The sequence below is a fragment of the Vespula vulgaris genome, chromosome 6 (assembly GCF_905475345.1).
Source record: "Vespula vulgaris chromosome 6, iyVesVulg1.1, whole genome shotgun sequence".
Taxonomy (NCBI): Eukaryota; Metazoa; Arthropoda; class Insecta; order Hymenoptera; family Vespidae; genus Vespula; species Vespula vulgaris.
The window spans coordinates 8,170,001-8,185,378 of NC_066591.1; the positions used below are offsets into that span (position 1 = coordinate 8,170,001).

General features: G+C 34.9%; 1 protein-coding gene across 7 annotated transcripts in view; it reads right to left on the minus strand.

Moving 5' to 3' along the window:
- LOC127064489 (cell adhesion molecule Dscam2-like) overlaps positions 1-15,378 on the minus strand; it is a 123,567-nt gene that overhangs the window by 37,812 nt on the left and 70,377 nt on the right. For all 7 annotated transcript variants that reach the window (XM_050995608.1, XM_050995610.1, XM_050995605.1 and 4 more), the window contains 5 exons: positions 14,461-14,704; positions 13,555-13,759; positions 4,135-4,431; positions 3,636-3,746; positions 3,321-3,479 (listed from right to left, as the gene is read on the minus strand). In XM_050995608.1, coding sequence (XP_050851565.1) covers positions 3,321-3,479; positions 3,636-3,746; positions 4,135-4,431; positions 13,555-13,759; positions 14,461-14,704 — 1,016 coding nt within the window. The remainder of the gene's footprint in view (positions 1-3,320; positions 3,480-3,635; positions 3,747-4,134; positions 4,432-13,554; positions 13,760-14,460; positions 14,705-15,378) is intronic.

The window sequence follows — 15,378 nt, forward strand, 5'->3', positions numbered from 1 at the left end:
ATTATCCGGCACATATATACACAGGATTTTGTACATCCACTCGAATACATAAAGCAGTCGTTAATTATCATGAAAATCTTCATAAATTTGTCGAGAATGTATCTTATTAGAAAACGTAATATTTTCAAAGAAATTAATTTAAATTTTTAACGAAGCCTTATGTATGTCGTGTTCTTTTTTTTCCCTTTTTCTTTTTTTTCCTTTTTCTTTTTTTTTTTTATGTACACGAACGTACAGTAGAGCGTGCTTCAAAATTACACGTCAATACGTTTTATCAAATAATTTTCCAATTTATAATTAATAAAATATACGTATCAACATCGACGAGACGATTTATTTAAAATAATAAAATATAATAAAACGTCAACGTATAATTTTAATTGCACCTATTCTATATATATATACAATGTATGTATGCATATATATATATATATATACATAATTAGGCGTATACATATGTATGTACAGATAGAAAAAAATGTATATATATATATATATATATATATATATATATATATATGGTATATACAATATACATATATGTATAGTATATGTATACGAAGTAGTATAGAGCAGTTTAAGGCGAGCGCGTGCAAGGACAGATGCTTCAGCGATGCAAGTGAGGTGCTGTGCTCTGTGCGTGGGTCATTTCCGGGATATTCAGGCACACAGAAACGCGCGCACGCGCCTAACTATGTTCATTGCTCTTCTCTTAACTATTTACGTTTATGTAGGTAAATCCCTAGATAAATGTTAAAGAGACTTTGAAGCCTCGTTTCCATTCCTACGAAGTAGACGAGAATCCTGGCCTGAATCCATTAGTGTACATTGTCCTGTACATTTTGTATCGTATTATGCAACGAAGGACGAAGAAAAGATACGATTAAAACTACAGAAACAAAAACAATAAAAAGAGACACAGAGAAAATAAAAAAGAAAATTTACGAGAGAAAAGATATATAGAGAAGGAAAAGGAGAAGAAAGAAAAAGAAACAGAAAAAAAATCTTTTCAATCCCTGTAATGAATATATTACGGTGTTCTGTATGTTACGTATTGTATTATACGACAAATAAAACAGAAAGAAATTGTTAAAAGAAAAAGATCGACGAAAAGAGATACAGAAAGAAATAAAACAATGTGCGAGAGGAAAGATGGAAATAAATTCAAGAGAAAAAATATTAATCGTTGTTAGTCGAAGAACTGTAGAAAGCTCGATCGAAAAAAGCTACGATTCAATCCTAATCGTTAACTCGTTGTTTCGTCTGCGTCATTTCCGTACGTCGCAGTGCGATTTCCTCGTCGGAATTTCGATAGGAACCAGCTTCGTCGACCGGTAGTACACGTGTAAAGTGTAACATTCTCGTAATAACTCCCAATGGCAGTAGGTGAATCTATTTCGTTTGTTTGATTTTGAAATATAAGCAAATCAAATGTATGGTCGTTAGCAAACAAGATTAATTAGTCGGTCGACGTCACTCCCAGCATACTTTCTCGATTTTCTTCGAGTAGAGAAAAAACAACTAAATGAAGAGAAAGAGAAAGAGAAAAAAGAGAGAGAGAGAGAGAGAGAGAAAATATTTCGAATCGATTATATTTCTTCATTTTCTCGCTCGTCAAATTACTTGTTTTCTATCTCGCTCTTTCTCTCTCTCTCTCTCTCTCTCACACACTCTCTTTTCTCTCTCCCTCTCTTTATTATTAACACCCCTCTATATATCGTTATGTATACATACAATCATTCTACGTACGTACAATGAGCTTGCATTAATTCACTCTCGGATCGTACCCGTTTAATTATCGTGAAACGGTAATACGATTCGTAGCTGAAAGCATTGAGTTAAAGACGTTCTTAAGCAACCCTGTACTAGAGTACACGATTCAAATATCGTCGTTATTTATCCAATCAATCTCGAATAATTTTTTTCCCTTTCTGTTTTTCCTTTTTTAAATCGAGCCTTCTTCGATCGGTGCTATCTACATTTGGAAAAATATTAAAGTAGAAAGTAGAAAACGAAGAATGATAATGATGATGATGATGATGATATTATTTTAATTTTTCATGATCAATGATTTTTTTCTCTCTCTTTTTTCTTTCAAAAAAGAGCAAAAGAAAATAAAGAATATAAACCAAAGAACTTGTGTATGTGTAATGAGCGTGGATTTGTACATGTATGTTTATTTTGGCTATAGTAATCCCAATAATATAATAATAAAAAAAATAATAATAATAATAACAATAATAATAATAAAATTAAAATAATAAAAACAAAATAATAATAATTATAATAATAATAATAATAATAATAAAAATAAAAATAAAAATAAAAATAATAATAATAATAATAATAATAATAAACGCGTCATCGAGATTGATGAACTTTCGAAGATTCGCGTCGTTCACGAAAGTTGCATACAACGCGATAAACATAGAGTTCGTTGGTACAGGGTTGGGGTGATGTTGTCGCATGATAATCAAGCCTGCCCAAACAGTAGACTTGGGCCGTCGTTTGATCCCGTAAAGCTAACAGAAACATTGTGTGAAGATAAATCTGGTGGCGCCTGTCAAACCAGCCGCTCGATTATGTATACATAAATTGCAATTAATATGATCGGTAAATGGGTAAGGGGTGCAAAATGTGGCTCAATATATTCGAGGACGAAACGATATCTTCAAATGCGATTAAACGTGCTTGATAATATCTTTCGAATGATTATATGGGGTTTTAGAGGGGCGGGGGGTGTTAAGGAACCTGAATTAATCATCGATCTGATATTTAAAAATTTGTAATTCTTTCCTCATCCTAAAAAAAAAAGGAAAAAGAAGAAAAAAAAATTTTTATTTTAATCCCAATTTTCTCGATACCACGATATCTTCTATTTAAAAGTAATATATTTAGATACCATTAAGGAAGAACCACCATATAACCCTAAGATTTGTTCTATTACGTCATCTTTCGAGCTCACACCTGCTAAAGACTATCACGCTTCGATGACTCTTGTTTTATCCCAAACCCTTTCATATAAGACTTTAGAACTGACGCTAGAAACACGCAAAGGCTAAAGACTTCGAGATAGACCTTAGTCATCTTCATTATCGAAACTTAAAGCCGAAAGATCGATTGACGATATTTTTGACAGGTTACGTCGAGAAAATTGGGCTTACTTACAGAGTTTTAATCGACAAATAGGGAAATGTCAACCATTTATCATCCTATAAACTATGGGAAAGAAATTGATTAGTTTCATTGAATTTCACTGTTATTATTATTTTGTTTTCTTTTTTTCTTTCTTTAAAAATACCAATTAACAATTTACTCACCTAAAACACGAACTTCGACGGATCGTTGAGAAGTAATATTATGTTTGTTTCTGGCAGTGCAGGTATAAATGCCTTGATCAGCAGCACGTTGTACAGTATCGATGAAAAGAGTACCATTAGCTACTCTTTGTCTCATATTAGTTGGCAGTCTTACGTTGCCTGATAAGATTGTAATTAATCGTTGAAAAACATTTCTCAGATATTCGTAGGAAAACGAAAAGAAAAGAAAAGAAAAGAAAAGAAAAGAAAAAAGAAGAAAATCAATTCACTCAAAATTCTTGACAATGATGAAATTCTTGAACAAACCAAACTTACCTTTTTCCCATACTATCGATTCGATGGGGTATCCAGCTACAGGGCATTTGATATATAGTTGCTTTCCAGCGACCGCTGAGACGGTCGACATGGGTCTGACATATGGCAGTCCTGAGATTGAAAATTATAGAAAATTCCTTTTAACTTTTACTCCAACGATTTTATCCTTAAAAGGAAATTATGTGCAAGTGACAAGTTCATAGGTATACAGGATGTAAAAAAAAAAAAAAAGAAAAGAAAGAAAAAGAAAAGAAAAGAAAGGAAGAAAACGTCACTCGATTCTTTCTTTTTTTTTTGCAACACCCTACACACACACACACATATATATATATAAAACTCTTTGACAAGAATAATTTCGATAAAATCTCAAGACGAGCTCTTGAAAATTTCTCGAACGAGTGTTCAGCCGTGTGATTCGAGATTAGACGATCGAATGATCGTCACGTTTCCTTCATCGATGGATCCCATCGTTCTCTTATTCCCTTACCGAATTACTTACCGTAAATATTCAGTCTTGCTGAGTGTTTCGAGTCTCCAGCTCTACTACTGGCAGTACACTCGTATTCTCCGCCGTCCTCCGGTTTAACCGATGTGATGTTAACGTGGGATATTACGTCTCCGTACACGGTCACATATTGGCCAATCAGAAGCCTGTCGTTTTGTGGAAGCGGAAATCCATCTAGCAGCCAGGAAATTTGCGGCGTGGGATTACCTGCGGCGCTGCATTTCAGAGAAACCGATGGTCCAGGCTGCATTGTCTGTTCGATAAACCTGTAGACCAGCTGTGGTGCGATCTCTGTTAACAGACGTTACGGTTAGATTACATACATATAACAGAAAGCTTTGAAACAACGGTTCTCTCTCTCTTATATATATATATATATATATATATATATATATATATATATATCTCTTTCATTCTCATGCTAGAATTATATTACTCTTCATTCACTTATCTCTCTCTTCCTCTCTTTCTCTGTCTCTGTCTCTCTCTGTCTCTCTCTCTCTTGCTCTCTTTGCTCTATCGTTTCTTTTCTTTTCTACCTGTTTCTTTAAAATCATAATAAACTTCACTTGATCACAACAATTTTCTTTTCTATCTACCATACGTATAATCACAGGACCATATACCAATCATTGTGTAAAATTTTGGAAATGAAAGAAAAATAATAAAACCAGAGGATACGCGAAGTTATTCGAGGATTAGTAAAATTTCGATTGTATAATCTCCACCCTACGCGATTTTATAATAACAATAATAACAACAATAACTTGAAAAACGATCCGTTTGGTGGATAAAATTGAAAGAAAAGGAAAGAAAGAAAGAAAATTGAAAAATACAAAAATCATCGATCGGTTAGATGAACCATAGGCATCGGATTTTTATGACATCTCTTTCAAGAATATTCTCCATTTCATATGTCACAAGAGATTTTTCTATGAAATTTCGATATCGTCGGATAAGTGAGAAATAGAAAGAAAGAGAGAGGAAAGGGAAAAGAGAGAATGAGTCAAAGAGAACGATGTGAAACAATTGAAAGGTGAAAAGTTCGATGTACTAGGATAGTTTATCTCTACGGTGAGAGAAGTTGCGTACAAAGATACTTTACATTTTAGCGAGTCGCGTAACGAGCTGTAGCTCGCGCTTGCTAATAAATTCATGAACTTCGTAAGGCGAGTACACGTACATATACATACACATACACATACACACACGCATTGACGATAAGATAACGTTGACTCTCGGCAAAGTTTTCGCATACATTCATAGTTTCCGCACATCTGAATGTTACCTCTTCTTACGATCCATACTACCAACGTAAATTTCTCAAACTATCTCTCTCTCTCTCTCTCTCTCTCTCTCTCTCTCTCTCTCTCTCTCTCTTTCTCTCTTAACTCGGCTATTAACCATGCAGTTATAAAAAGGTTTATTCAATAAAAAGAACTTTCGAAAGTATGAATAACATCGATGAGATTATTTCATCTCGAAAAGATATCGACATGTCGATAAAATATTGTTTTTTTACGGTAGCAGAAAAATTCGCAAAAAATACGTCGACTTTTGTTCTTTTTTGCTCTTTTTCCTATTTTTTGTTTTCTTTTTTGGACGATGGATTAGCCTGGTGATTAAAATTCACATGGACTCGGTGAAAAAGGGGAATAGGAAGAGTGGTAGGGAGACTCTCGTCGTCCTTTCGTGGTAACAATTTGCGTATGTATTATTTAAAAGAACGGTTGTTTCAAAAGGCGGACTATTAGTAAATTAACAATTGCCTCTCTTCAATTAAGCCGCAATGTTATTCCGTTTTCCCGCGAATAGGAAAAACATAACGTTTCTCGTATCTTGAATCAACAAATTAGTGCTTTTAAAAAAAGAAAAAGAAGAGAAGAAAAAAAAAGTGGAGAGATATAATGAACCGACAGTTTTTACTCGAGGAACCTTTCGACAAAATTTACATGGGATAGACGACGTGCATAGTATTTAAAAAATAATTTAGCAGCCAGTTCGTCCTCCTCTATTCTTTTAATATTGTTTAATTCTTTAGAGAAAGAAAAAGAGACAAAAAAGTATAAGAGAAAGGGGAAAGAAAATTAAAAGAAAATTGTCTCGTAGTTTAATAATTCGTCATGGTTCTTGTTGTAGTTAATAAAAGCAGGTAAAAAAGAAAAAAAAATATTATATACACACGCAGACAAACGCGCGCGCGCGTACACGTGCGGGTACGTACATACACGAAAGAAAAAAGAAAAAAAAAAAGAAAAAAGAACAGACAACAAAACGGAAAAAGCGAACAAAGGAAGAATAATAAAAATTCGTCGAGCATCGATCGTTCTAAACAGTGGAGAGTCGAGTAGGGTTGCTTATTTTTCTTAAAAGCACTGCATTTTGGGTATAATAAACGAACAGGCAGGCAGAGAGGTAGGCAGGCATGCAGGCAAGCATGTACGTACGTATGTAGGTATGCAGATATAGATTTTCCAACACAAATAAAAAAGACTTGTATAGAATGAAAATGATGGAATCGTGGAAAATTGAAATAGGAATTTAATTAAGTATCGCTATTGTCTGATGCCAAAGAGGACAGGAGGTACATAGGTACGTAACACGACTATTCCAAATATATGAAACGTGATATTTCATTTCATTTTATTTCATTTCATTTCTTTCTTTCTTTCTTTCTTTCTTTCTTTCTTTCTTTCCCTTCATTTCATTGATTCAACTAGTTGAAAAAACTTTCGCTTTGTTTTCCGATTGAACGAGTGGTTTGCATTTAAAAACTTTAGGAATGAGAAATACTTCAAGGTTCGAGAGAAAAAGAGAGAGAAAGAGAAAAGACACACGCACATGTACGTACACACATGCACACATATACATATACATACATACATACATATATATATATATATATATATATATATACACACACACACAAAGAGAAAGAAAAATAAGAGAAGATAGAAGAAGATAATATGATGTCAAAATGTACATAGAAAAAAATACAGGCGAAAGCTGTCTCTCTTTTTCTTTCTCTATCTATCTCTTTTTTACTATCCCTCTCTCTCTCTCTCTTTCTGTTTCTCTTTTACCGTTTCTCTTTTACTATCTCTCTTTCTCTCTTTTTGTTTCTCTTTTTCTGTCTCTCTCGCGAAAAGTTGCTTCTCGCGAAGGTGGTTTAGCCTCTGACGTATCTATGACGCATAATAAATAGATGACTCGGTGTAGATGCAGGGCGATGCGAGATCGTGCACGGTCGAGAGAGGCATGCAAAGCATCGGCAAAACCGCAGGAATCTCGTTAGCGTATGCAAATCCAAGGTGGCGGTACTAACTATCCGATCGTGCTGCGGGCGATCTTCCACAGCACTCACCTTTCCCCTTAGCTAATGCACGCTCGATGCCCCGCAGCTTAGAAATCATGGAGCCGAGAAGAATCCTAATGACAAGGTAATACGAAGCTGTCTTCTCTCTCTCTCTCTCTCTCTCTCTGTCTGTCTCTGTCTCTGTCTCTTTCTATCTCACTCATTCACTCACTGTAACATGTTCTTGCCTTCTCTGGTTCGGCTTCACCTTCGTCCCTGAAGGTCGCTCGCAAAAGTTACTAATTGACGGTCGGTAGGGAACTTCGTTCACTGTAATTGAGGGTTCTCTAGCCCCTCCCATCGTACACACACCGATCGTATTCCATCTAGGTTGGATAAAGGTTCGTTCAGAAAATCGTTGACTATGGCGAATCTCGGAGAAAGAGTCGATACTCTGACAATGGATTTTCCGGACTCCCATGCTTCCGAATGTAGATAGAGAGAGACGAAAAGAGCGAACACAAAGAGAGAGAGAGAGAGAGAGAGAGAGAGAGAGAGAGAGAGAGAGGGAGCATGCTTTTTGGAATATCAAAGATAGATAGATCGAGAGAAAGAGGAAGATAACGAGTAGCAAGAGAGTACGCTTTGGTCGGACGTGCGAATAGTAGTTGTAATGCTACGCTACGCTCTTCTCGGCGTTAGTAGTTTAACCAAGCCATATTTGAAACACGTCAGTCGTGAAAGGAAACTACGTTTTCCCTTAGGACAATTCGAGTTTCCAATGATTAATTACCTTGACGATGATATTAAGGGAAGTTTATACTTCAATCGAGTTAACTACAAATTAGAGAGAGGGAGAGAGAAAGAGAGAGAAAGAAGAGAGATAAAGAGATAGATAGATAGAGATAGAGAGATAGAGAGAATCTTCCCAAAAGATAGTAATTAATAAAGGACGAAACGTCGAAAGGTTGAATCGATTTATGTTGTTTGTCACTCCTGTTCCCATTTTCTTCCAGTATTCTACCGCTAGAAACTTTGAAAGCTCCTTCTCTGAGACTTCTCCAATTACCTGTCGCAACCAAGAGTGAAAATAGTTTCGCTTTCTGATATCTAACGAAGTCACAACGGGAATGATATCGAAGAAGAACGAAGGAAAAGATAAACGAAGAATAAGAAAGTATCATTGTACCATTCTTCTTGATTGGTTATTTTCTTTTTTCTTTTATTCTTTTTCCTTTTTCTTTTTTTCTTCTTCGCCCTCTCCACTCCCACTCCCACTAAACTATTATTTCTTTTCGACATTTCTCCTCGTGTAATTCCTTCGAATAAGAGCTATAAACGATTTCGAAAGAAAATTTCAACTCTTAGACGACTGTAAAAGTTAGCAAAAGCCATGTTATAGAAAGGGTTAATGGCCGGGAAACTTGCGGAGCCATACCTATTCAACTATTGGAGAGTTTAGGGAAAAAGAATAGGAACTTTTGGATGAGACGTAAGAATAGTTCGGGCTGCCAATATCAATGATATCATTTGCTACAACTTTTCTTATCTCTTGCTCCTTATTTATTTTTCACCTTTCTCTCCTCCAAACAGTTCCATATCGTTTGTTATTTAAGATGATAAATTATATAAAAAAAAGAGAAAAAACACGTTTGATGTACGTACATACGTAAGAACGTATGCCCTTAAAAACGCACGTAATTTAATTAAAATTCTCATGCGAAAAGGATCCTTTTTTTTTCCTTTCTCTCTCTCTCTCTTTTTTTTTTTTTTTTATTTGAGACGCCGAAAGTACGTCTAGCCCCACTGAATATCCACTTACGCGATAAAAGCGCGCACGATCCCGCGAGATTTCCCCATCGCGAAATCCGAATTTGCGAGCGTACTCTCATTAGACATAATGGCGTAACGGACAAAGGTTCTCCGACTTTGCGTTGAACTCTCGTTACGATTTGAAATTAATTTCGAACGATACGTCCACTGTGTTTCTTTCTCCCTTACTTCTTTCTTTTTCTTCTCTCTTTCTCTCTAACGTTATATTTCAATTAATATGACCAGAAATAGAACTCAACTGGGAACTTACTTCAGGATTTTCTCTATAGTTTCGAAACCAATTTGTTGAGTTTGACGAAATAAAATATTCAAATAATGTAACGAAATTCAACTAATTTTCGTTTCATTATAAAAAACAAGGATCAATTTTCGTCTCACTCACTCTCTCTCTCTCTCTCTCTCTCTCTCTCTCTCTCTCTCTCTCTCTCTCTCTCTCTTTCTTGCTCTCTTTTTTCTTCTTCCGTAGCACATATCGAAACAAATGGATTCAATTTAACAATAAATTCTGTACCTCCCGTCGAACTTGCGTTTATTGTTACAAATTCGTATGCGTGTGTATACGCTCACGCACGCGCGCGTGTGTGTCTATCAGAAAAGAAATGGAAAAAAGAAAAAAGAAAAAAAAAAGGATTAAAAACGGCAAAAAAATCAGCTATTTTCACGAATGCAAAATTTTAATATTGATACGGTAAATTTGATACGGTAAATTTGATACGCGACTAGAAATATTCATATTGCATTGGACGTTAGTAAGAGAAGGGAAGCGAGGGGGGTTGGATGAAGAGTGATGCAAAAAGGAAAAAAAAATAACAATTTTCCGTAGCACCGTTATTGGTCGGATACAATTTCACGGTGAAAAATACATTAGTAAACGCATCGATCAAAACCGGTTACATATATGTGTATGAATCGAAATGCTCTTTACGTTGCCTTTTCATTTGCCAGTTTTCTCTCGTATGGATTAACTGTTACGTGAGAAAATAATGAAAAAAAGAGTTATATATATATATATATTTTGTACGTATATATCATATATATATATATACGTATACGTATATAATATATATATATATATACGTACAAAAACAATTGTTAGAGAACATTGTTTATAGAAAATCTGTTATCGTATTAATACATAAAGTTTCTATAAAATCGTTTAACGAAACATAAACAAAAAAGTCCGTGAGCTAAGCGTGTGATAAATACATTCCTATTAGTCGACAAACATTAGTTAATTATTATATTTTGAATTGATTATTCAATCTCGTTTCGACTTTCCATCCGAAAAGAAAGTGTTATAATAGCAGAAAATTTTTAATACGTACTTGACCCGATTATGATCCTAGTCACGTGTATTTGTTTACATTTTTTAACTCTCGTTGAACGAACTTGAAGAAATATTTTCGTAGACGATCGGTAAACGACATCATTCGGCCGAAGTTATTTTTATTGGATTCTTCGAACGCGAACTATCGATTAAACGAATGAGTACGTGATTGAAACGATGTCATAAGAGAGCATTTTTTTTTCTTCTTTTGAAGTATAACCTCTGACCTATAAAAGAGGAGAGAGAGAGAGAAAGAGAAAAAGAAAAATACGAAATAGAACTGCACTCAACGTTCTCTGTATCCTTCTTTATCTCATTTTGATCCAATGTTAACCTTTACGACTGACCTTTCGCATTCTTTCATTTATATCGAAATTAGAATCCAAACGAATCGAAAAACAGAAAAAGAAGAAATATTGCTTTGTCACGATTAAAAGAAAAAAGAGAGAACGAGATAAAATATCGTACAATTCGCATGACGATGAAGTATTAATCATTCGTTCGACAATGATTTTAAATTACGATACATGCCAGTTTATCTCCTTTCAAACTTCACTTTCATATTAATTTTTTCTGCCTCTCTCTCTTTAATCTAAAAAAAAAAAAAAAAAAGCAAAAAAAGGGGAAAATAAATAATCCTTATCAAGACCATTTTCATTTGAAATATAATTCCATTAGCACTTAACGATCGAACTCTTCGGACTATTCACCATCAGTGAATACCACTAAATTTTTAATCTCGAGCTACGATATCTGAGAGAGAGAGACAGAAAGAGAGAGAGAGAGAGAGAGAGAGAGCGAAAGAAAAAGAAAGTGGGAGGGAGAGAGAGAGAGAGAGAGAGAGCGCAAAAAAAGAAGAAAAAAGAAAAATGAGAAAAGAGAAAAAAAGAAGGAAGAAAAAAAGAAGAAAAAAAAAACGAGAAAAAGAAAATGAAAGAGAGAGAGATAGAAAAAGCAAAGAGTAATGTTAATACCGAAACGGGGACCGTTCGAGAGTACAAAAGCCGACTGAACGGCGTTGTTCGGTCGGCAACGTGTTATCGGAGGACGCACGTACTATCCGCGCGTATGGGGGTTTTGTAATTAAAACCATTCGACGTCCTCGTATTCGCACGATTATCACCGAGCAAATGGTCCTGCTTCGCCGTTGCGGTGAGGGAAACTGCGATCGGAAAACCTGGACCATTCGAAATCGGTTCTCTGCGTGCAAAAATCCCCACCTACTCATCGTCCTTTTCTCTCTCTCTCTCCCTTCATATATATATATATATGTGTGTGTGTGTGTATTATATATATATATATATATATATTTTGCTCTTTCTCTTTCGAAATTCACGACGATTCGTGATGGAAAATACGTTACGATAGAGTACCACGCAAACCGGGAATGGATCGTATGAGGGAAAAAGAGTTCCGCTGCATTAACCGTCGTGCAAGCTATCATCGTTGAAGCCATTCGTTCGACAAACAAACGCTCGCCATCGCGACGCCTCGCAATTCCCTTGCATTAGGCTCGCCAATATGGAGTAGAAAGGAATAAAAACAAAGACACTGAGAGAAAGAGAGAAAGAGATGAAAGTGAGAAAGAGAAGAAAGACAATGAGAAAAATAGATGTAAAAGAGGCTTGCTTAATCACTGATGTTTTCCTGGACCCTTTCTCCTCTCTTCCTCACTCTTCGATCTTTTGCTCTTTTTTTTTTTCTTCCCTTTATCCTAAACCTTTTCTTTTTCTTTTCTTTCTCTTTTCTTTACTTTTCTTTTCTTTTCTTTTTTTTTTCTTTTTACCTTTACCACTTTTTTTCTTTTTTTGTTTCGTTCTGTTTTTTTACTCTCCTTTTCTAAGGCAAGTCGATCTAGAAAAGCGAGAGGCGTCTCCGCAATTCAGCAGGAGAATTTAACGAACGTCAGCTCCGGCAGAAAGATGGTGCAGTTTGCATACGACTGCATTAAACGTAATTGAGGCTCGTGCGAGGTGATCGTGAGTTCTACCTTCCAAGAGAAAAAGAAAGAAAAAATGAAAGAAAGAACGAACGAACGAAAGAGGGATATATATATATATATATATATATATATATATATATATATATATAGAGAGAGAGAGAGAGAGAGAGAGAGAGAGAGAGAAATAGAAAATAGAAGATTGCAACGGAGAAACGTAAGCTTCCGAACTTTTTCTTTTTCTTTTACGATAGAGTTCAAACGAAATGCGATCGAAGTTAAATGCTACGACGTTTACCTTCCCGTCAATCTTATCGACTCGTCGAAAAGAAAGCACCATTGGATCTCTACGGCTCTTTTACGTTCCTTTATCAACTGCATTGTATACCTGTTTTTTTTTTTTTGGACTACTTACTACTGGAAAAATAAAATTACTACTAATAATATATTAATAATATTACTATAATAATACTAATACTATTAAAAATTACTACTAATAATATATAAATAATATACTATAATATGATATACTATAATATAATATAAACTAAAAATTACTACTAATAATATATAAATAATATACTATAATAATACTACTAATATATACTAATAATACGTAGAAAAATAAAAACATAAAAAAATAAAGAAATAAAAAAAGAAAAGAGAAAGTAAGTCGACGAAGTCGAGTGAATTCGATAATTAACTTACAAAAAATCGTTGGTGCGAATATATATCGTAATGTTATAACGAAACGTTTGAAATGTAAAATATAATTTTTGAATAAAACTGTTCTCATTTTTTGTTTAATCTCATTCCGGTTAGAATTTCATTGGCAACATTTTCGATCCGGCACGTATAATACAGTATAGTATAACATAATATAATATATAATATAGCCTCAAGCATGAAATTCTATTCGAGAGAGAAAAAGAATGACAGAGAGAGAGAGAGAGATAGAGAGAGAGAGAGAGAGAAAGAGAGAGAGAGAAACATTTCCGTGAACGAACAAAGACTACTCACCACCCAACCGCAATTCTGCGATTCCTTGGGCCGTTTCGTACTCGTTCCTGACGAAGCACTGGTACATGCCTCGATCTTCGCGTGCAACCGACGTCACGGAGATACGTTCCCTCGAAACTGTGCTCACGCGACCAGCCATTCTCAATGGCTGACCGTCCTTCAGCCAGTAGAGTGCCGCCTGCGGAAATCCACTTGCGCTGCACGTCTGAAAAGCAGTTTAAAGAAAAGCCTCGATGAAAGAAAGGGAAAAGAAAGAGAAAAAGAGAGACAGAGAGAGAGAGAGAGAGAGAGAGACTCTTTTTTCTTTCGACTACCCTTTCCTATAGTCCAAAAGAATCTTGAATCATGCCATTGAGATACTAATTATATTACGAGTTACGGTAAAACTCATTTTTTCTCTCTCTGTCTCTGTCTTTCTTTTTTTTATTTTCTTTATTTTCTTTTTTGTTATTTATTCTTCCCCCTCTCTTCGAAATATTCTATAAAATTCCGTAATATTCTTTCTGTCTCTTTTTTCTTTATTTTCTTTTTTTTTTATTTATTTCTCCCCCTCTCACTCTTCGAAATACTCTGATAAATTCCGTAATACTCTCTCTCTCTCTCTCTCTTTCTTCTTTTTTTCCTTTATTTTCTTTATTTCCTTTTTTTTATTTATTTTTCCCCTCTCTTCGAAATACTCCGTAAAAAAGAAAAACTACCTTGATTCCCGCATACATATTATTAATTGAAATTGGCAATTGCTACTGTAGTATCGATCGATGAAATTCTCTTTAATTGCAAACGATTAAATTCAAGAGAGGGTTTAAACATTATCTGTATCAGTGTAAATTCACACCGCGATCGCGTAATTGGATTTCCAACTTTCGTCTAAGTCGTCTAATCGTTAGTCGTCGGATATCGAATTACCAAATGAGCAGGCTTCCCAAGATCGACCGTTTGAATAGCAGGCTGTACGAGAACACTGAGTGGAGCGGAAACTGTCAATCTGACTTCTAAAGTCTCAGTCCCTTCGGAGTTACTGGCGATGCACATGTATGATCCGGCGTCATTCTCTTGGACACCCTGTATAATCAAGGAACCATCTCGGACTATGTAATGCCCGGAAGTATCTTCGATCGGTTCTTCTCTTTGATTTCTGTTGTAGTACCACCTGCGACAAAAATGTATTTCATGGGGTTCAATGGTTTCTCTTTCGTCTAGAATAAAAATAAGAAAAGGAAAGAAAAGGAGTGCGTGAAATCGAATATTTCGTAACAGATTTCCTCGACGTCGGAGAAACGGGCTTAACTAAATCCACGCTCGGATGGCCCCGTTGAGTAAATATAAATGTTCTCTTATCTGAAATCGACCGGTGAAATAAGAAACGGGAAATAAAGAAGGAGACAAGAATTCTCTTCGTTCTTGAGAAAACGGGAGAGATGTAAAAGTATTTTATATGTCTGCGTTGCGTTTTATGTGTATACATGCGCGTCTGTGTATGTTAACGGACTTATGTCAGATACATTTTACTAAAAATATATATGTACATATATACACATATATATTATATATATTATATATATATTATATGTACATATATTATACATATATACACGTGTGCGCGTGTGTATATGCGTGTGTGTATAGCTGTAATAGCGAACTCCAGGGCTTATCTCTCTGCTTTCGAAAATTATAAAGTATATTATCCGAGTGGATCGATATATCGAGCATGCTAAATTGAAAGTAAAGATAAACAGTACGACATCGACAAAATAGAAAAAGAAACACAAAAAACGACAAAAAAAAGATTAAAAAATATAAAAAAAAAGAAAGTAAATAAACGAA